General features: G+C 50.1%; 3 protein-coding genes across 4 annotated transcripts in view; 2 read left to right on the top strand and 1 right to left on the bottom strand.

The window, feature by feature from the left end:
* The window catches only part of Rhpn2 (rhophilin Rho GTPase binding protein 2), a 57408-nt gene extending 50357 nt beyond the window's left edge, over positions 1-7051 (top strand). The window contains exon 15 of the mRNA XM_055594828.1: positions 5360-7051. Within this exon, the coding sequence (XP_055450803.1) occupies positions 5360-5620 (261 nt within the window). The 3' untranslated portion in view covers positions 5621-7051. The remainder of the gene's footprint in view (positions 1-5359) is intronic.
* On the bottom strand, positions 890-13470 carry Faap24 (FA core complex associated protein 24). Of its 2 annotated transcripts, XM_055594829.1 has the most exons (5): positions 12931-13470; positions 12004-12143; positions 11718-11870; positions 1190-1329; positions 890-1028 (listed from the first exon to the last, which is right to left on the bottom strand). In XM_055594829.1, the coding sequence occupies exons 1-5, from the start codon at positions 13034-13036 to the stop codon at positions 902-904; spliced, it is 666 nt and encodes a 221-aa protein (XP_055450804.1). In that variant the 5' UTR covers positions 13037-13470; the 3' UTR covers positions 890-901. The 2 variants fall into 2 exon arrangements, with proteins under 2 accessions (XP_055450804.1, XP_055450805.1); XM_055594830.1 differs by lacking the exons at positions 890-1028; positions 1190-1329 and adding an exon at positions 7096-7815.
* Positions 13471-13754: 284 nt separating this feature from the next.
* Cep89 (centrosomal protein 89) overlaps positions 13755-20169 on the top strand; it is a 44100-nt gene continuing 37685 nt past the window's right edge. The window contains exons 1-3 of the mRNA XM_055595054.1: positions 13755-13876; positions 16383-16489; positions 19538-19696. Of these exons, the coding sequence (XP_055451029.1) occupies positions 13838-13876; positions 16383-16489; positions 19538-19696 (305 nt within the window). The 5' untranslated portion in view covers positions 13755-13837. The remainder of the gene's footprint in view (positions 13877-16382; positions 16490-19537; positions 19697-20169) is intronic.

Below are 20169 nucleotides of genomic sequence, written 5' to 3' on the forward strand. Positions count from 1 at the left end.
GATTGTACCCTGTGCCAGATTGACGGGTGGGTGCAGACAGACAGAGGGCAGGCAGGCGATAGGGTAAACAAATGGTTGGTTTATACGGAAGGGCTTAGAGACGGTGATAGCCATTTCCCGAGAGATCTTGGAAGTGTTTGATGTGTCTGTGGATCCCTGTGTGAAGTCAGAGCCTTTGACCATTTACCCAGCGGAAGGAGGTGCGCTAAAGTGTCAGTTCTGCTCTGCACTTTGCCACACATAACAAGGCACCTTAGACCGTTCACGGCGTAACAACTCTTGTTCTCAGTACTCTGAGCCGATGCTTGTGTCTGCTAGTCACTTTTCACTACCGTGACAAGGGACCTGAGGCTAACTGCTCATGAGACAAAGAGGTTTGTTCACTCACAACCTCGGAGGTGGAAAGCCCAGATCCAGTGGCCCCCTTGTTCCAGCTACTTGGTATGGTTGATGGCATCTGGTAGGTGAATGTGAAAGGGGCCGACAGTGGTGTAGAACTGGAAGCCAAGGCTACGAGGGCCCCAGGGCCTCTCCCCAGTTGACTCAAGAAGCCCTGTGAGGCCTGTACAAAGCACAGGTGTGGTTTTGAGAAAAGGACTAACGTGGTCCAGGGTCCAGCAGTGGGTACAAGGGCTGAAGAGATGGCTGGGCTGGAGAGAGGGCTCAACAGTTAAGAGTGCTGTCTGCTCTTTCAGAGGTTCAATTCCCCAGCACCCACCTGGCGGCCCTCTTCTAGCATTCGGGTGTTCGTGCAGATAGAGCACTCGTCTACATAAGAAATAAATCAATCTGGGAAAAGAAAAAAGAAAGAAAACAGGGCGTGCCAAGGATGGCACCAGCAGGAGCACAGACTGTGCCAGCGGGACAGGGGAAGACCTTTCCTCAAGCACGGTGACCAGAGTCAACTGCAGGAAGTGGGGCGGGGCTTGCCGACAGGGGTGGAGGTTGGGAGCCATTCTGTCTTCACAGACCAGTGATTTCTGCTGCCTGGAGGTGGGCTGTGAGTATCTCGCCAGGTGGTGTAGACTCTGTGTGTGTGTGTGAGAGAGACAGAGAGACAGAGAGGGACAGAGCTCATATGCAGTATTTCTCAGCTGTATTAACTCCATGTTGCTGTGACCGAAATAAGGACAGAAGTAGGCGACTTAGAGGTTTACAGAGGCTCACGGCCTCAGGGGACACGGCTTACCGTGGTGGGGAAGGTGTGGCAACTGGAGCTGGCCTTGGCTGGCCTTGGTAGACATCACCTTCAAGGCTCATCTGAGAACATCCGTTCCACCAGCTAGGCCACAGTGAACAGTTTGCATCGCTTCGAAGCATGAGGGCAGCCTCGAAAGAGCCAGCGATAAATAAACGCAAGCAGTTAAGTAGAGACCAGGGGATGAGGAAGTATAGACCCACAACATGCTGGAAGGAAAACCTGGAAAATGCTGTGGGGTGGACACACACACAAGGCCCGTGGTGTTTCTGGACAGGCAGTAAAGTCCCCACCAGGAAGCCTGAGAACAAACACACAGCTGTGCGTGGTCTTGAGCGTCACCAGGAATCTGGACACACGGAGCTGGCTCTGCTCCCATGAACGATCAAAAGGTTTCTCTCTGCTGCTGCCCGGCCTTTGAACCAGGCCAACAGGGTATGGTTTTAAAAGCAGCCACTCAGCAAACAGCCCAGCCGCATTTGAATTCTGGCCTGAACCAGTCAGGGGCCTTGAGTAAGTCCAAGAAGAGCTCTGACACTCAAGATAGTGGGAGAGAGGACGTGTGTCCTGGGGTCGTAGTGGGCCTCAGTGAGTTAGTGTAGGTAACTCGGGTAGAGCAGGACACGAGCCATGTGTTTATATAATAGGTGTGACAGTAATACCATGGTTGTTACGGTCATTCTTGGTAGCCAAGGAAGACTTCAGATGATGGCACCCGACCACTGTGGTTATTAATTCTAACTATATGTAGGTAGGTTTTTGTCTGCGTGTGGGTGTGGACTCATGCGTGAGTGACGGTGCTGGGTGCCACAAGCCACAGGCTCCTTGGAGCTGGAGTTACAGCCAGTTGTGTGCCCTCTGACGTGGGTGCTGGGAACTGAACTCAGGTCCTCCCGGGAGAGCCGCAGACGCTCTTCCCCCCTGTGGCTTGTCTGTACCATCCCCCTTGCCCAGCTGTCTCTCTAGCCCCTGAACATCGTTTCTGACTGACTTTCCTTCCAAACAGAATGTGGCTCAGGATCTAACGCTTGCTCAGCATGCCCTGGGGTCCTTCCCAGAGAGGAAAAGATCAGTAAGTGGCGAGAACAAATGACGGGCTGGGCCTGCCTGAATCACTGCCCGCCACCCTCTGTTCTGACTGGTGGAATCCCTGCTCCTCCCCGGAGCCCTGGGAAGAATCCATGCTTTGCGGTGAAGAGCTGGAATCGGGCCCCGAGTGCCAACAAGCCGAGTGGCTTCAGCCAGTTAATACCCTCTCCGGGCCTTGGTGCCCTTGGCAGTAGGTTTTAGGAGTTAGACCAGGCAGCGTTTTCAGAGGCTTGGGGAGTCAGTAGCGGGGAGCACACTGTGCAACAGCAGCAGAAAAGAGAGCCCGGAAAGGAGGGGGAGAGCCGGGAAGGGAAACAGACCCAGGAGCAGGCCTGGGAGGGGGAAGGGTCGCTGAAGCGTCTCAAAGAATGTGTGTGTGTGGGGGGTGTGCTTGCAGACCACGCATGGACAGCAGAGTGAGCCTGTCTGCTAGGACGGGTCAGGCCAGAACGCAGGGTGTGGGCTGGTACCTGGCAGAGAGGGAGTGGAAGCCAGGAGCAGGAGGGCCTGTTCTTTGAGGCCGACACAACTGCATGTAGAACGAGGCTACATATGTGTTGAGTGGTTGGAGGTGAGCAGAGGGCATTATAACAGGCAGCTAGGAGCAAAGGGCTGGTGGGACCAGGAGTGCCAGGTCAAAGGTCATTCAGAGCCACAAGGTCAGGGAAGCCAGTGAGTTCGAGGGCATTTCTCAAGCCCTTTGCAGCTGTTTGAAGAACGGGGGAAGGGAGGCAGGCACATGGCAGGATTTAACTGGAGCTGACATCCTGCCAGAGGGGTAAGGAAGAGAGTTGGCAATGTGTGCGAGAAAGCCAAGTGACCACTGTAAGGTTATGGTACAAACTAAATAAAGACGATTAGACGTACGACAGATCTTACATAAAGAGGTTTATTAGGTGGAGATGGAGGGAGGGAGAGAGGGGAGAGCAGAGAGCAGGGAGAGCAGGACATGATGGGGGAAAAGAGAGAGGGGGCTCCCCATGGAGAAAAAGGGGAAAAGGCCAAGAGGCCAGGAGTAAGAGACACCAAGAGAGAGAAAAACCAAGAGAGGGACCACGTGTCCAGTTGTCCCTTTAAGGGTCAAGGTAACCATGCCTTCCAGGTGTGGCCACCTGTCCAGCGACACATGATGACATCATAAGTTGCTAGGCAACCCAGAAGCAGCTTTTGTTCCAAAATCCTAACAACCATGCCAGAAGGCAGACTCAAAGCAGGGGGGTGGAGGTGCTCCAGGTGCCCGAGAGTTCAGTCTCATTGTTTTAATGACACTATACCTCACTGCGTTCTAGGAAAGAGAGACTCCTCACCCAAAATTACCAGAGTCTAAGGTGCCCTAGGTGGGGTTACTGTGGCTAAGACGAAGTGCCATGACCAGAAAGCAACTTGGGGAGGAAAGGATTTGTTTTATTTCACTCACAGTTCCATGTAACAGTTCATCAAAAGCTGTGAGCACAGAGGGGCTGAAACTCGAGCAAGGCACGAACCTGGAGGCAGGAGCTGATGCAGAGGCCATGGAGGGGTGCTGCTTACTGGCTTGCTCCCCCTGGCCTGCACGGTCAGCTTTCTTACAGACCCCCAAATCACCAGCCAGGTACCAGGATGGCACCATCTGCAATGGGCTGGGCCATTAATTACTCCCCCATTAATTACTAATTAAGAAAATGCCCTACAGGCTTGCCTACAGCCTGAGTTTATGGAGGCATTTGTATCCTTTATTCACCTGAGGTAATTATCTTGGAGGCTTTACTGCCTCTGTCTGCTAACCTAGGCCTAGTCCTGGAAGCTTCTAGCCTCTGTACAATCTAATCCAGGCCTAGAATGTTTTCAGCCTCTGTATAGATGTATTGCTGAATGAATGCACTCTTTGTAGTCCCTTCTGAACTCTGGCTGGCTGGTTCAGCTCAACTGTTCTGGCTCAAATTCCTCTCCAGGCTGACTGATTCAATCTGGCTTCTCTCAGTTTCTCACTGAATAGCTCTGCTTGGCCTCATACTAACTTTGGCAATATGTTCTAATCTTTTGGCTCATTCTGTCTTCACCTAAATCTAGCTTGTTCTCTCTTCAGTATCTCTTTGTAAAACACTCATGGCCATGGTAAAATGGCCTCTGAATTCCACAAACTGAACTGCCACAAACTTGGCTCTGCTGCCCTACCCCTCTACTCACTGACTCAACTGACCGAACAGTACTGACAAGAACTCAGATTTGCATGCCCCTGTCTCCTGAGTGCTGGGATTAGTGATGTGTGCCACTATGCCTGGACCTAAGCTTTTCTTTACCTGCAACTTGCTCTATAACAGGCTGGCCTTGAACTCAGAGATCTGCTTGCCTCTGTTTCCTGGGACCAAAGATGTATCTGAATTCCACTCAGAGTAGCCATGTTGCTGGATTAAAATTCCTCTGCAGGTATTTTCTCAAAGTGAGGTTCCCTCTTCTCCAGTGGCTCTAGACTCGGTCACATTGACATCAAAATCAACCTTTTTTTTTTTTTTTAACGTTTATTACCTTGTGTGAGCATACTGTCGTGTGCATGCAGAGGGTATAGAATGAACTACAGGAGCCATTTTCTCTTTCCACCTGGACTAAATGGGTCCAGAGGATGAATTCAGGTCCCGGGCTTGGTGGCAAGTACTTTTACCCACTGGGTTATCTCACTGGCCTCCGTCACCCTCACTTCAGAAAGGACGCTGTATAGTGTGAGCCTCAGATTTTTTGGGTTTTTGTTTGTTTGTTTGCTTGCTTGCTTGCTTGCTTTTGTTTGGTTTGGTTTTTGGTTTTTTGAGACAGGGTTTCTCTGTGTAGCCTTGACTGCCCCGGAACTCACTCTGTAGACCAGGCTGTCCTGGAACTCACAGAGATCTCCCTGCCTCTGCCTCCCAAGTGAAACTTTTGGTTTCTTAGCACAGTATGTGCTGTGACTCCAACTCACCGTGTAGCCAAGACTGGTCTTTAATTTCTAATCCTCCTGCTTCTGCCTCCCAGTCACCACCTCTCTTCACCCAAGTCTCAGACTTGCCGGTCATTACTGTCTTGTTACGTCTAACACTTTTCTTCTTCCTTCCCCACGGACAGCATAACAAGAGCGCCACTTACTCTGTGGGGATGCAGAAAACCTACTCCATGATCTGCCTGTCCATGGATGAGGACGATAAGACTGACAAAGCCAAGAAGATCTCAAAAAAGCTCTCCTTCCTGAGCTGGGGCACCAGTAAGAACAGACAGAAGTCGGCCAGCACGCTGTGCCTCCCTGAGGTTGGCCTGGCGAGGCCTCACACCAAGAAGAAGCTTCCGACTCCCTTCAGCCTGCTCAACTCCGACAGCTCTCTGTACTGAAGGAGGAACCGGAATGGTCAGCCCGAGGCTGGACGGCCGTCTAAACACCCGTGCCATGATAGGAACGTTCTCCAACCCCGTCTTCTCAGAGTGGAAGCTTGCGTCTGATGGGCTTGAGAAAGTGAGAAGAAAGCTCTAGAAGTTGGTGGAAACCCAGCCGCGTGGGGATTTTCACACTGCTGCGGTTATTTATTCTCTAAAGCAGGGGAGGGAAGAGCCTGGACGCATTGGCTGTTTTTTGTTTGGTTTTTGTTGTTGTTGTTTTTCTTAGATGAGGTTTCTCTTTGTAGCCCCGCCTGTTCTAGAACTTGATCTGTAGACCAGGCTGGCCTGGAACTCATGGAGATCCAGCTGCCTCTGCCTCCTGAGTGCTAGGACTAAAGGCTTGCACCACCATCGCCCAGCTGCTGTGGCTGTGTCTGTTTTGTTTTTGTATTTTTAAGTATAAGTACTCTATCTGCATGTATACCTGCAAGCCAGAAGAGGGCATCAGATCCCTTTAGAGATGGTTTCGAGCCACCACGTGGTTGCAGCCAGTGCTCTAAACCACAGCCATCTCTCCAGCTCCTGCTCTGGCTGTTCTCAACAGCTGTGGTGATGATATTCAGGAACTGTGAGAGATGAGTGTCTAGATTTGGGTGATAGTGATTTCCTAACCTTGAGTTCAAATGACCCTTGAATGGAGGCAAATTAGAGGAGTTGCTAAAACCAGGCTGCTCAGCAGATCTCTTGAGTTTGAGAGCAGTCTGGTCTACACAGTGAGTTCCAGGACAGCCGGGGCTACAGAGACCCTGTCTCAAACAAATGAAAACAAAACAAAAAACCCAAACAGGCAGCTTTTTCTACTTGGGAATTTATGAAATGAAAAAATATCTTACATCATTCCTACATAATTTGAATGTTATTTCCTGGATAAAGTCCTGTTTTGCCCAGACGTAGTCCAGGCTCAGCTTTCCCTCCAGTCCCATCACACTGACCAGTTGCTAACACAGCAGTGTTAGGAGATACTGTCTACAGGGTAGATAATATGCTGTTTGATACTCAAAACGTTGCTCTTTTGGTCTAAAGTAGGAGGTATGTAACTATGTATTTTAAGAGTCTTGGTTTAAACAGTAGTTTTGCAGTTTACAAGGCAAAGACGTAAACTTACTCAAGTTGAAACCTCTCCTTGACTTTTGAAGACGTATCTAACTACCAGCTTGACTTTGGGGCTATCGGTTGGATGACACTGTGACTGTTTTCAGAGTCATGGTTGACACAGCTTAAGTGTTGTGCTTAAAGATATAGCCTGTGGATCTTAATTCGAGGATTTAAATATTTTTCTATTGTGCAATATCTTGAGAAAGCAAATGCCTTAAGGAAAGTGTGCCCACTATCCCTGGGGCTGTGTTTGTATAATATTTAAATAAATAGTCATGTTCATTATTTGAATTAATTTTTTTGCTTTTCTTTCATCTTAATTACTTCATATCCTCTAAGGCACAAAATAAATATTTTTATTGTGTTGGGAAGGAGGGGGGATTGGGGAAAGAAAGGTGTGTTTACGTGGCATCAGCTCTGGAGGACGGGCTGTGCTCCAGACAGACGGGCTGTGCTGTGACCTGGGCTGTGGCCCTGACACCAAGACAGGGCCACCCCTTACATGGCGCCAGGTCCTCACAGCTGCCACCTGGAACGTCACGCTGCCGCTGAGGCTGAGTCTCTGCCGTTCTTGGGATGATCCCCCATGGGACTCTTTCCATCCTTGCAGAAAGTGGCAGTGCCACCCGCAGCCCCCGAGGCCCACAAAGTCACTGCCCGGATGGACAATGAGGCAGGGTGACTGCATCAGCCCTCTCCCTGTCTTTAGCTCATTGCCACGGAGAGGGGAACTTTTCCTTCCTTTTTAAATATGAAAGCCAGACGCTGAAGTTTGTGGTCTGGAGGAAGAAAAGTTAGCTGCGGGGCTGCTGTCTCCGGGTGAAGAAGGTGTAGATTTGCTGTGCTACTGTGGGCCCGACCACCTCCTCCAGCTCTTGGATGGAGGCGTTACTCAGTTGCTGGATGCTTGGAAACTTCTGGAGCAGAAGCGGGGCCTTAACCTTTCCAACCCCTGGGATCTGCTGCACAGTCTGAAGGAGGGACATCTCAGAGAGTGTGGAGCGCTTTTTCCTGAGGAAAGGGTTCTTGCTGGGTTCTCTGGTTTGCTCTTGAACCTGAACGGGAAAGTTAAAGGGAAAGCATGCCAGCGTCCTCTAGTGGACAGGTAGTTTCTGTAAAATTTCTGTGTGTGTATGTGTGTGGTGTATCTATGTATGTACACTTAGATACACAGCAGTGCGCATGTACATGCCTGGGTGTGAGCCAGAGGTTGACATTGGGCGTCTTCCTCTGTTACTCTTTATATTTTGAGGCGGGGTCTCTTATGAAACCCAGAGCTCACCAAGCTGGCTCGAAGGCCAGGGAGCTCCGAGGCCCTTCCTGCCCTCGCCTCCCCAGCACCTCTGAGGCTGGCTTTTTACGCGGCTCTGGATGCTCATGTCTGTGTGGTAGGCGCTTCACTTACTGTGTCATTCCCCAGCCCCCTAAAAGCTTTTCCACTTAGTTCAGCTATTGAGTTTTCACATGCCAGAAATATAAGTGCTTAACTGTCAGTGAAATTATTTAAGTATAGACCATAAAACCATGAAAAAGAAAAAAAAGAATTCATAAAAATGGAGTTTTCAGAATATTTAGGGTAAAATTAGTCAAAACCATGAAGAATTTACATACTTATGATCTATTCAGAACTATTTCAGTTCAGTGGTGATATATATCTTCAATTCAAGTACATTGGAGAGGCAGAGGCAGGCGGATCTCTTGAGTTTACACTCAGCCTGGTCTATATAGTGAGATTCAGGACAGCCAGGGGTAGAGAGATCCTGTCTCAAGAAAACAAAAAAAATAAACAAATAAAACAAAAAACCAAACAACCCTGTTTCAAAGGACTGGAACTATGGCTTAGTGACAGCATGCTTGCCTAACATGCATGAGGCCTTAAGTTCAACTCTGAGCTCTGCAAATAAAGAAATAAGCAAGCAAGTAGGTAAAAATCTTGGGCTGGTGAGATAGCTCAGTGGGTAAAGGTACTTGCTGTCAAGTCTGGCGACCTAAGTTCAGTTTCTATAAAAAGGAGGAAGTAGAGAACAGACTCCCGAAAGTTGTCTTCTGATCTCCACACCCACACATAGACACACATCCTTCACACGCACCACCCTAATAAAAACAGATTAAAAAGAGTAAAAAAATATTCCAGAGCCCTGTTTCCAACAGGACCTACAGAAGCTTGCCTCAGGAAAGAACAGCCCCGGGCACATGAGGTGGCTCGCGCATGCAAACTCAGCCCTGAGGAGGCTGAGGCAGACAGAGCTCTGTGAATTCAGGGCCAGCCTGGTCCACATTGTGAGCTCTAGGCCAGCTAGGACTACACAGTGAGACCCTGTCTCAAACACAAACTAGGATGTGAAGACAATCAGTTGGTGCCACCTGCCGTTCCATCCTTCAAAGCACACTTGGCTGAAGAGGACAAATGTCTCCACAGACATCATTCTGCAGTCAAGAGTGAATTCCATGACCCTGCTAGAACCCCAGCAGGCTCCCAACGGGGGGGCGGGGGGAGGAGGCGGGGGCGGGGGGGGGATGGTCTCCTCAGCTGTAACTGGCTGTTACAATGGGCAGACAAGAACATTCTCTCACAGACAGGAGAAGGAGAACACAGGAGGGGATGGAGAGGAGGCTGGAAGCCACGGGCCTGCTGGCATTTCCAATTGGTTCTCAGCCCTAGATGCTCATCCGCTTAACGACAGGAACCCAGGGGCCTGTGGTGCGGCTCAGCAGGAAAAGGCGCTTGCTGCAACAAACCTGCTGGCCTGAGTTTGATCCCTGCAATCCAGGCAAAGGGGGAAGGAGACTCCCGACCCCACAAAGCTGCCCTCTGACCTCTGCAAGCATACTAAACAATGTACATATAGCACACACACGAGAATAAATAAATAAAAATAAAACCCCTAATGACACAATAACTTACATAACCAAAACCACTCAGGCCCTTTCCTCGTCAGAGCTAAGCCTCATGTATGACTTTCTTTCTTCTTTCCCCAAGCTAGGAACTGAACTCAGCCTCAGGTGGTCTACCTCTGCCTTAGAGATACTCTGATCCTATCACTTTTTTTTTTTTTCTGAGATGGAGTCTTACTATATAGCCCAGGATAGCCTCAACGTTACATTCCTCCTGCTCCTGAGGGCTGGAATTGTAGCTGCTCCACGAACCTGCCTCCTGACACTATTTTAATTAATTTACTTATTTATCCTCCATGGTCTCTCTTCCCCCCTGCCTCATCCATCCTCCCACTTCCCTCCTCTCTTTTCCTTACTCCCCCCCACCATCCTCCCTCCTCTCTGCTCCCTCAATGATCCTTCCTCACTCCTCATTCTTCTTCCCTCCTCCCTCATCTTGCTTCCTCCTTCCTCCCCATCCCTCCAGAATGTTCCCTCCTACGTCATGCATTCTCCATAATCCTTCTTCCTCCAATCCTCCTATTTCATCTCTCTTCCATCATCCCTTCTCCCTCATCTCTACACCCTCATCCCTCATCCATCCACCCTCACCCATCCTACCGCTTCTCTTTTCCGTCCTCTACTTACTCATTCCTCTTCCCTTGTCCCTCATCCCTTCTTCCCGATCTCTCCTACATTCTCCCTCCTTCCTCATCCCTCATCTAGACTCCTTAATCCATCATCCCTCCTCCCTCATCTCTCCTTTGTGATCTCTCCGTCCTTCACAATTCTAATTTATTCTTTCTCCTCTCTCCCTCATCTCTCAACCATACTCCTCATACAACCATACTCCCTCATCCCTTCTGCATTTTCCCTCCTCCCTCATCCCAACTTCAATATTCCTCCAACCTCATCCCTCCTATCTCATCACTCCCTCATCTCTCCTCCACTATACCTCCTCACTTCTCCCTTCTCCGTCATGCCTCCTTCCTCATCCCTCATCTAGACTCCTTAATCCATCATCCCTCCTCCCTCATCTCTCCTGCCTTATCATTCTTCCCTCATTGCTCCTCCCTCATTCCTCCACCCTTATCAATTTTTACTCATCCTTCCTCCCTTATCTCTCCTCGCTCATCCCTCACCCCTTATCCCTCCTCCATCATCCCTCCTCCCTCCTCTATCACCCCTCATCCCTCTTGCCTCCACCCAATTTCTACTCCCTCATCACTCCTCCCTCATCTCTCCTCTCTCATCCCTACTCCATCATTCCTCCTCCCTCATTCCTCCTCTCTCATCACCCTTCACTCATCACTCCTCCATCACATTTTCTTCATCCCTGCTCCCACATCTGTGTGACTTCTGTGAGTTTTTACTGGGGTTTGTCATGGGTGGGAAATACTAGTTTACATTATTTGGGGGGCGGCATGCATGTGACCGACACACAAAACCAAACAAAAAGACAAAGCAAGAAATACTGATACTTAAACAATGGCATGAGAGAATGAGGCAAAGGCTCTGCCAGGTGCTCCAGGTGCTGTTTTCATCATTTTTCCCAGGACAAATGCAGGGTGACAATGAGGGCAGCCTGGAGCCCAAAACCAGACCTCCAACTTGTTCCCTTTGCTATACACTTGCAAAAGTCAAAAGCAAAAGGTTTCAAGACAGGAGATGGTGGTGTCGCTTGGTTGGTAGAGCATTTGCCTTGCACACAGGAAAGCCGTGGGCTCAGCTGTCAGCACTGCCTAAAACCCAGGGTGGCCATTTACACCTGTGATCTCAGCTATGCGGAACTTGTGTCAAAAATTATTTTGAAGCTGGGTGTGGCATCACACACCTTTAACCCTGGCACTACAGAGGCAGAGGCAGAGGCAGGAGGAGCTCTGTGAGTTCGAGGCCAGCCTGGTCTACAGAGTGAGTTCCAGAACAGCCAGGGCTACACAGAGTAACCCCGTCTTGTGGGGGGAAAAATACTATTTTGAGAAGCCACCACCACGGTAAAAAAGGCAGCTTTGGTAAGTAAGGGTCTGAGGCAAACTGAGACCCTTCGGGACAGGACACTGTAAAGGAGGAACTTGGTACTTACCAGCTGGATGATGAGGCAGGCTGCTTCCGACTGGTTGGCTACTGGAAGCAACACCATCCCAAGGTCCAGCACAGCAAACTTCTGGGCTGCTGGGAAGTACTGGTCACTTGTCTGTGTTTTTTCAACTATAATAATCCCTTGAAGATGTCCAGACTTTAAAAGAAGAGAGTAAAGTTTGGTAACACAATTCCTTTCACAGTTCAGGAAGTTATCACTTAGTGCTTGGGAGTGCTGGGCGATGGAGACGCAAGGAGTTAGGTGTCAGCACCTCCAATTCAGTACTTACATTTCTAAAACGAACAAGTCTCTTTCTGTAGCCATGTCCAGCCACCAAATCTGCTTCGGTGACATAGAGAATGCAAGATTTACTGGACAGGTAAAAATCTGCTGATGCCAGGCCCTCCTCAAAAATGACCCTAACTTTTCCTTAAAATACAGACAAGACAAAAAGAAAAAGAAAACAGACAAGAAAGTGAGTTTTTTAGAAATTCCAGCTAATAAGTCAGCAATAGAGTGTGTTTTTTATCTGTATGAAGACTCATTTTAAAAGTATTTGTATGTGTGCAGATACCCTGAGAGGCCAGAAGAGGGCATCAAATCCTCTGGAGTTGGGATCACAGGCACGGAATGCACAGAGCTGGGGAGCCAGCCATCTCTAACACCCCCCCCCCTCCTTTTAAATTGGTTTATTTTTCATTATGTGTATACGAGGGTATATGCACATGAATACAAACACCCATAGAAGACCAAGGTCTCAGGTCCCCCCCCCCCCAACCTAATGTGGGTGCTGGGAATCAAACTCAGTTCCTCAGGAAGAGCAGCACATGCTCTTAACCAATGAGTCATCATCTCTCCAGTCTCCTTTTATTTTATCTATGTAATTATTTTGAGACAGGCTGTCACAGCCCAAGCTGGCCTTGAGCTTGCTATGTGGCCAAGGCTTGTCTCCAACTCAACAATTCCCCTGCCTCAGCTTCTGGAGTGCAGGGATTACAACGGAACATCACCATACCCTTCTTCAACAGACAAGGGCTGTCTGTGTAGCCTTGGCTGTCTTGGAGTCGCTTTGTAGACCAGGCTGGCCTGGAAGCCTCGAACTCACAGAGATCCGCCTTCCTCTGCCTCCCTGAGTGCTAGGATTACAAGGCGCGAGCCACACGTCTGGCTTTAATGTGTTAGGAAGAAAGGACTGTGAAAGAAGCAGCCCACTGACCTTGCATCTCCTGAGCCAGCTGGGACCCGCGCCATTTTTCATTAGCCACAATATACCCCAGCGGCACGTGGATAGGACCTGTACCGCCAGAGGGGTTCCTCTCCATCTGGGATTTGGTCTAATGAGGAAAATGCAAGACCCCGCTAGAGCAGTGGCTGTTGCACACCGTCCGGATCTCTTCGGCAGGATCTGTATGGATCAATGCTTTTCAGGCATTGAACTACTTCAACCGAAGTCTAAATCCGGGAAGTTCATTTATTTAAAAAATAAAAATAAAAATCAAGCAAGTTGGCTAGTAGCTCAGGCTGGACTTGAACTCGGACTCCCAAGCGCTGGAATGACAGCGGGGCGCCACCACGCCGAGCCAAACCCAGGAGATGCCTGTCTTAGTGACTCCGTCCCTCTTTCCAAGCACCTCCCGGAGCTCTGGTGTCCGAACAGGGCGCTTACGGTGGCTCCTCCGCTCGGTCCCTGTCGGGGGCTGTAGCCGCAGGGACGCTCACCGTGCCGGGATCTGGGATCTCGGCGGACGTCAGCCGAGGCCGCGCCACTTCCGGGTTCTCACGGCCCGGCCAGCCCCCTTTAGAAGGCCGCTTGCCCTATCGAGCGTCGGATTGGCTGAGGTGGAGAAGACCGACGTCTAAATTAGCCAATAATAGGATGGAATGCTCAGCCTGCTTCCTCACTGGCTGGAATTTGAACGACGCCTTGTTCGGTTGTCAAGAGCGACGGTTGGCAGTAAAATCGACGCTGGTTGGTCGAGGCTCAAACCAGAGCCAATGCGAGACGTGCTTGTTGTAAAGTCGCTGGGTCCGCGGGAGCTTGGCTGTGGGGAGCGGTCGGGGCTGCCGGGCTCTCTTCCAGCCAGACCAGCACCGGGCACCTCAGCCCGCACCCCGCAGCCGGGATGCTCCTCAGCTTCCGCAGGAGCCGCCGGAGCCAGTTCGTGAGTAACTCCAGGCCGTAACGTGCGGCTTTTCAGGCCTGATGTGGGAGCGAGGCGGCGGTGCTATCAGGCAGTGTTCAGTTCCAGAAGCCCTGACTTCGTGTTCCAAAAGAATCCTTCATCTCCAGAGTCCGCCACAGTCAGGAATCACGGCCTCCCCGTCAGGATTCTCCCCTTGGCCGGGAGTTCACTCCTGTCTTGCTTAAAACTGCTGCATGGCCCGATGTCCCTGCAGGGAAGCCATTCCTGGTTCCTCTCTGCACCCTGCACTAAAGTACCCGCCTTAGGACCATCGCGCCTGCCCACCAGATCTGTCTTCAGGCCATCCCCACCCCGACCCCAGCCTCTAGCTACCTGGACTGCTACCTTATCGGATCTTTCGTAGGTTCTCTGTTTTCACCTCAGAGGTCTCCGAGATTTGCAGTCTATAGAGCAATACCGGGACTTTTAAAAGTGCAGATCTGATCCACATACCACTGCCCTTAGAGGAACCGACTGGCCCCCATCCTGCCACACACTCATTCGCCGGCCACACTGGCATTTTCTGTTCCTTGGGCCCGGGTATGTCCTTTTCAGATCTCTGTCTCACTATGTGGCATGTATTGTCTTCTGAGTTCATTCTTTGACACACACACACACACACACCCCTTTTTCCCATCTGCTCATCTGTTTGGTTTTGGTTTTAAAACAGTACCTTACTATGTACCCAGAAAACTCCCCAACGGTCATCTTGCCTCCGCCTCCCGGGAGCTGAGATTATGGGCCTACGCCATCACTTTTGCCTTCTTGCTCATTTTCCTAGGATCTTAGTCCAGCAGTCAATGGACACATACCCCTCTCCTCTCACTCCAGTCTGTTAATCGTACCAAGTATCCTCAGTGTGCTAGGGATCCATTTCAGGTCCCGGAGGCCAGGAATAGTATAGCATACACCTTTAACCCCATCACTCTGAGGGCAGAGGTATGCAGACCTCTGTGAGTTCAAGGCCAGCCTTGAATATGTAGTGAGGTCCAAACTAGTGAAAGCTACACAGTGAGACCCTGACTCAAGGGGTGGGGGGAGGTAGGGAGTAACTATTCCAGGTCCTTTTGGACACTAAGCAAATGTTCTGTCACTGAGTTATAACCTTGCTGCAATAACCTTTTTTTTTTTTTTAAAGATTTCTTTTAAGTCATGTGTAAGTGTCTTCAGTGTGAGTATTGGTGGTGGGAACTGGACTCAGATCTTCTGGAAGAATAGTACATGCTCTTAACTCCTGGGCCATTTCTCCAGCTCCGAGAAATAACTTTAAATGATCCACCAACTCCTTATGTCCTCTTCTGGTATAAGTCACCTGCCATTAGTGTTCTGTCAGTTCTGTTGTTCATGCCCCTCCCAGTGTGGAGACAGTGGCCACCTTTGGAGACCCACTCTTAATGCCTCTGTGACCTTTTCCTAGGGAAACACTCGAAGTTTCCTTGCCGGTCTCAAATCCTGAAGAGCTGGAGAGCTGGCTCAGTGGTTAAGAGCACTTGTTCAGCTTCTGGCAGCCACATGGTCTAGTAGGTGTGAGTGAGAGTCTGGTGCCCGGAAAACAAAGATAGGGCAGGGTTCAGAAATACGAGAGACCCCCCCCCCCATCTTCCAGTTTCTTAAAGTGGGGTGGGGTCCTCTCTGACTTTCATCATTTGTAAGGGGGCTCCCTTACTGTGCATCTTTGAGACAGGCCACCTGGAGTGACGCTCCTATCGGACTCGAGTTGCTATGCTGAGTGCTAGAGTGCCAGGTTGATAGGGCTAAGAGAGGCAGTGTTGCTCAGGAGTGCGGAGACCTGGGTAACCCCACTGGGGACAGTGCTGTGTGTTAGGAGACTGGAAGGTAACGGCCGGTGTGTTACTTGTTTTTCCTTCTTGGCCGTGACCTGACAAAAAGCAGTTTATGGGAACAGAGCTTTACTTTGGTTCATGGTTTGGAGGGGACATGGTCCATCCTAGTGGGAAAGGTATGGCACTGGGTGGCTTGTGGTGGCAGGAGCGTGTAGTGGGCGCTCACTCATATCTCAGCAAGCAGGAAGCGGAGGAAGGAGAATGTTGCTGCTCAGCTTCTCTCCTCTTTCCCGTTTTCTTCAGTCGGAGTCCTCTGCCCCCGAGTTGGTTCTCTTCATGGTTAGGGTGGGCTGTCCCAGCTCGGTCAACCCTCTCTGGAAAATCCCTCACACAGACATCCAAAGGTGTGCCGCCTCATAATACGCCAGGGGTTGATTAACCCAGTTAGGTTGACAGCGGAAATCTGTCAGGAAAGCTGCTGTGAGCAGGAAAGCGGGACACGACTGCCTCAGTGGGCAGCCGTGGTGGTGTGCCCCAGTGAGGGCGCTTGCTTCACCAATGGGACTCGGGAACAGCGGGGGTGGGGAGGGCGATTGGTAGGACTGGATCCCTGGTGCGGACTCAGCTCGGGAGGTGCTGGTGGGACAGGACCCAGGTGATGCCCTCCTCCCAGTGACCCACCCTGGGTTTCCTTTGTGCAGAATCACATCCTCCATGGCTTACTCCCAGCAGCCAGCATTGCTCCGAAGCCAGCTGTGCCACGCACACCTCCTCCCCGAAGCCCCAACCCATCTCCAGAGAGACCCAGGTGAGTCTCGAGGTCAGCAGCGCCAAGGGGCACCACTCTCCCTGACCATCAAGGGCCAGACCCTGGAACTGATCACAGTGGCAGAGAGGTCACAAGGAGAGGGGCCGGCCCCACGCTCTTTGCAGTGTTAGCACTGTTCCAAGATTCGCTTAAACTGGCTTGAGGAATAATGGATTCGCTTGGGGTCTGTCTCCTTCCGCGTAGGATCTCGGATTTCAGGATTGGATGCTTATTAAATATAAAGCACTGAGGTTAAGTTGATCCCTCCTTCCCTGCTTGCTTCTTCTTTCTTTCTTCCTGGGAACAGAAGCCAGGGCCTTGCACATGCTAAACATGTATTCTACATCTCGGCTATGTGTCTATTCAGGTTAGTAGTGCTTTTAGGAGAACTGCACAAAAAATTTCTAGATGCAATTCTGCCTTTTAAAAGTTCCCTGTCAGGAACTGGTGTCCCTAACCTTCTAGTGTTCTCTGTACCAGACGGCTGGCTCCTTTCATTCCTGGGACCACCGCCTAGATCTGCCAAGATTTTAGATACCGGGAAACATTAGACTTGGTTTTTGTTTGTTTGTTTTTATTTTCTATAGGGACTTGTTTTGTAGCCCAGGCTGACCTTACATTCAAAGCAGTCTTCCTGCCTCAGCCTCCCAAGAGCTGAGTTTGTAAGTATGAGCCACCATGCTTAACTAGTCTGATTTTTTAATTATTGTTGTTCTTTAAATTTTTACTTATGGCTGGGTAGTGGTAGCACACATCTTTGATCCCAGCACTCGGGAAGCAGAGGCAGGCAGCTCTCTGTGAGTTCGAGGCCAGCCTGGTCTACAGAGCAAGTTCTGGGACAAGCTAGGGCTACACAGAGAAGAAAAACAAACAATAGTATATATAAACTATGTGGATATGTCTGTGCACACATGTGAATATGAGTCTCTCTCTCTCTCTCTCTCTCTCTCTCTCTCGCTGTGTGTGTGTGTGTGTGTGTGTGTGTGTGTGTGGACTTGGATGTGGGTTGGAATCCAGAAGAGGACACTGGGTCCCCTGGAGCTGGCATTACAGGTGGTTGTGAACCACTCAGTGTGGGAGCTGGGAACCAAGGTCAGGTCCTCTGCAAGAGCAGTGGCTCTTCAACCACTGAGCCATCTCTGCAGCCCAGTGCTAGTCTGGGCTAGTTTTCAATCCAGACTTGGTGATTAGCCACCAGGAGGAACTAACTCCACTCCAGAGTGCCACTTTCGCTTTGCTCTTCTTTGGCACTGGTACATTCTGTGCATTTGATTAGAACATGCGCCCTGAAGGGCTGCGAATAGGGCTTGGTGAGGCAGCGCTGGCCCAGCATACGTGAGCTCCCGGATAACACTGGAGGAGGAAGGAGTCTGGGTGAGTTAGGGTTTGATTCTGCCGGCAGCACAGTGTCCACAGCACAGCCGTCTTCAATGGTCACTGTGGCTAGTGAGTGCCGAACAGTGTCTCTTTCTCTCTCTCACTAACACTGCAAGCGGGCCCTGCAGCCTTCTCTCTTTTGGGCCACCTGTGAGGTTCAGGTGTTGATCACTGGCCTCGAATGTCAGGGCAATAGCCCCCCTGTACAATGGTGGTCTGTCCAGCTCGTCAGCGCTTGTGTTGTGTCACTGACACTTGTGTTCATGCAGTCTGGGCAGCTAGAGGGTGAGCACTGTCAGCAAAACAAAGGAGAAAGTTGCCTCATGTTAGCATGTTGCTGGAAAGTCCTTTTCAACAAGGGCCTGCTGTAGAGATGGCTCTGCTGCAAGAGCATGTACTGCTCTTGCAGCAGAGGACCCGGGTTCAGTTCCCAGCAACTGCATGGGGCAGCTCACAGTCGCTTGTAACTCCAGCTCCAACATTTCTGGCACTCTTGGGAACCTGCACTCACTACAGATTCCCACATACAGGCGCACGTACATACATGTAAATAAAAGTAATTTTAAAATGTTTCTAAGGGCCTGGTTACATACCCTTGTAATTTCAGGACTCAGGAGGCTGATGCAGAAGGATTGAGAGTCCTGGACTAGCCTGGGCTACATAGTGAGACTCTGATTTTAAAAATATTACTTAAAAATCTTTTCTAAGGTTTGTTTTATTTGTATGAGTGTTTTGTTTGTGAAAACTAGGGATCAGCGACACAGCAGTGCTCAGTGGGTGGTGGAGTTTCTTGCTTTGGTGTGGATTTGTGGTATTTTAGTGTGTGCATGTGTGGTGTGTGGTTTATATGCATGTGAGCGTGCAGTTGGCCAGGTGATGTCTTCCTGTGTTGTTCTTAGTCTTACGGATCTGGGACAGGCCTGTCACCGAATCAGAAGCTTTGCCTTTTGGGCTAGGCTGGCTGGCCAGCTAACACTGGAACTACAGACACATGTTTTGTTTATTTCATTTTGGTTTTTTGAGACAGTGTTTCTCTGTGTAGCCCTGGCTATCCTAGAACTAACCTGTGAGTTTCAGGCTGGCCTCAAACTCACAGAAATCCACCTGCCTCCGCCTCCCAAAGGGGACCTGCTAGGATCAAAGATGTGTGCTGTCACACCTGGCTCAAGTCTTCCTGTATCTCATCCTTTCATTTCATTCTGACTCTTCATTTTAATAGGAAAACTATTTGAATACCGGCTCTGCATGCTTACTATGTAGATTGGCAGCCTGGTGTCACATCCTGTTGGCTAGCTTGGCAGTTTTCAGTCTATGGGGCATGACTTCTTTGGGGCTCACATATGAGAAATCCTGCATCAGATCAGATATTTATGTTACAATCCATAACAGTAGCGGAATTACAGTTAGGAAGTAGCAATGAAATAATCTTATGGTTGGGGGTCACCACAGCACGAGGAACTGTGTTAAAGGGTCACGGCGCTGGGAAGGCTGGGAACCATTGGGCTAGGTAAAGTCTTTACAGATTATTTATTTGGACACATAAGTCAGTGTGAGAGCTGAATGGGGATTCCGGTGGGCATCGTGGTCTGTGAGTTAGCTGACACCTGTCAGTTCAGCCTGCAGCTTGAATGTTTATTGCTGAGTGCCTCTGTGGGGTGTTTCTGGTCGTAGGTCCGCTCTGGCTGCAGCCATCCTGGCGACCACATTGACTGGCCAGACAGTTGCCATTCCCCAGCCTCGCCAGAGATCGCGGTCTGAGAGTGATGCCTCCTTCGTGGAGAAGGACAGCGTCATTGAGCCCTACGCCACCACTTCAGAGCTGCGGCTACGGTAGGACGGTCACAGCTGTGCCCTCTTGTGGCTCCGCATGGCCACTGCCTAGGGGGCCACGCAGTGATTGTAGTCACCAGGCTTTGGTCACTGTGTCCTGTATCTGTTTGAGACAGGGTCTTTCTGTGCGGACCAGGATGGACTCAGACCATGCTGCCAATGCTTTCTGTTCCCAGGTAGCCAGGACTACAGCAGTGTGCCATGGGGGGATTTTACATTTCAAGTTGTCTCTAGCCAGCCACAGTGGCTATGGTCTCAACTGGGGCAGGAGAATCACTTGAACCTGGGAATTCAGGCTCAATAGCCTGGACAACATAGCTGGACCAGTATCAAAATGAAAGAGGAAAAAAACAAAACAAAACAAAACAAACCCTTGACTCCATTTTGTATATAGCTAGTTTTTCTTCTAAGAATTCCATATTGACTGAATTGAACTAAAAATGAGGAAGGGGAGTGGTTATAAAGCTCACTGG

The sequence above is a fragment of the Psammomys obesus genome, unplaced genomic scaffold (genome assembly GCF_907164565.1).
Source record: "Psammomys obesus unplaced genomic scaffold, mPsaObe1.curated_primary_1811, whole genome shotgun sequence".
NCBI lineage: Eukaryota > Metazoa > Chordata > Mammalia > Rodentia > Muridae > Psammomys > Psammomys obesus.

Bases quoted from the DNA above. Each gene is read 5' to 3' on its own strand.
- Faap24 (XM_055594829.1), bottom strand. From the start codon at position 13,036: ATGGAGAGGAACCCCTCTGGCGGTACAGGTCCTATCCACGTGCCGCTG. The intron at 11,871-12,003 runs GTAAGTACTGAA...CTTCTTTTAAAG, and splicing joins GACTTGTTCGTTTTAGAAAT to TCTGGACATCTTCAAGGGAT. The intron at 1,029-1,189 runs GTAAGCCGTGTC...ACACACACACAG, and splicing joins GCCACACCTTCCCCACCACG to AGTCTACACCACCTGGCGAG.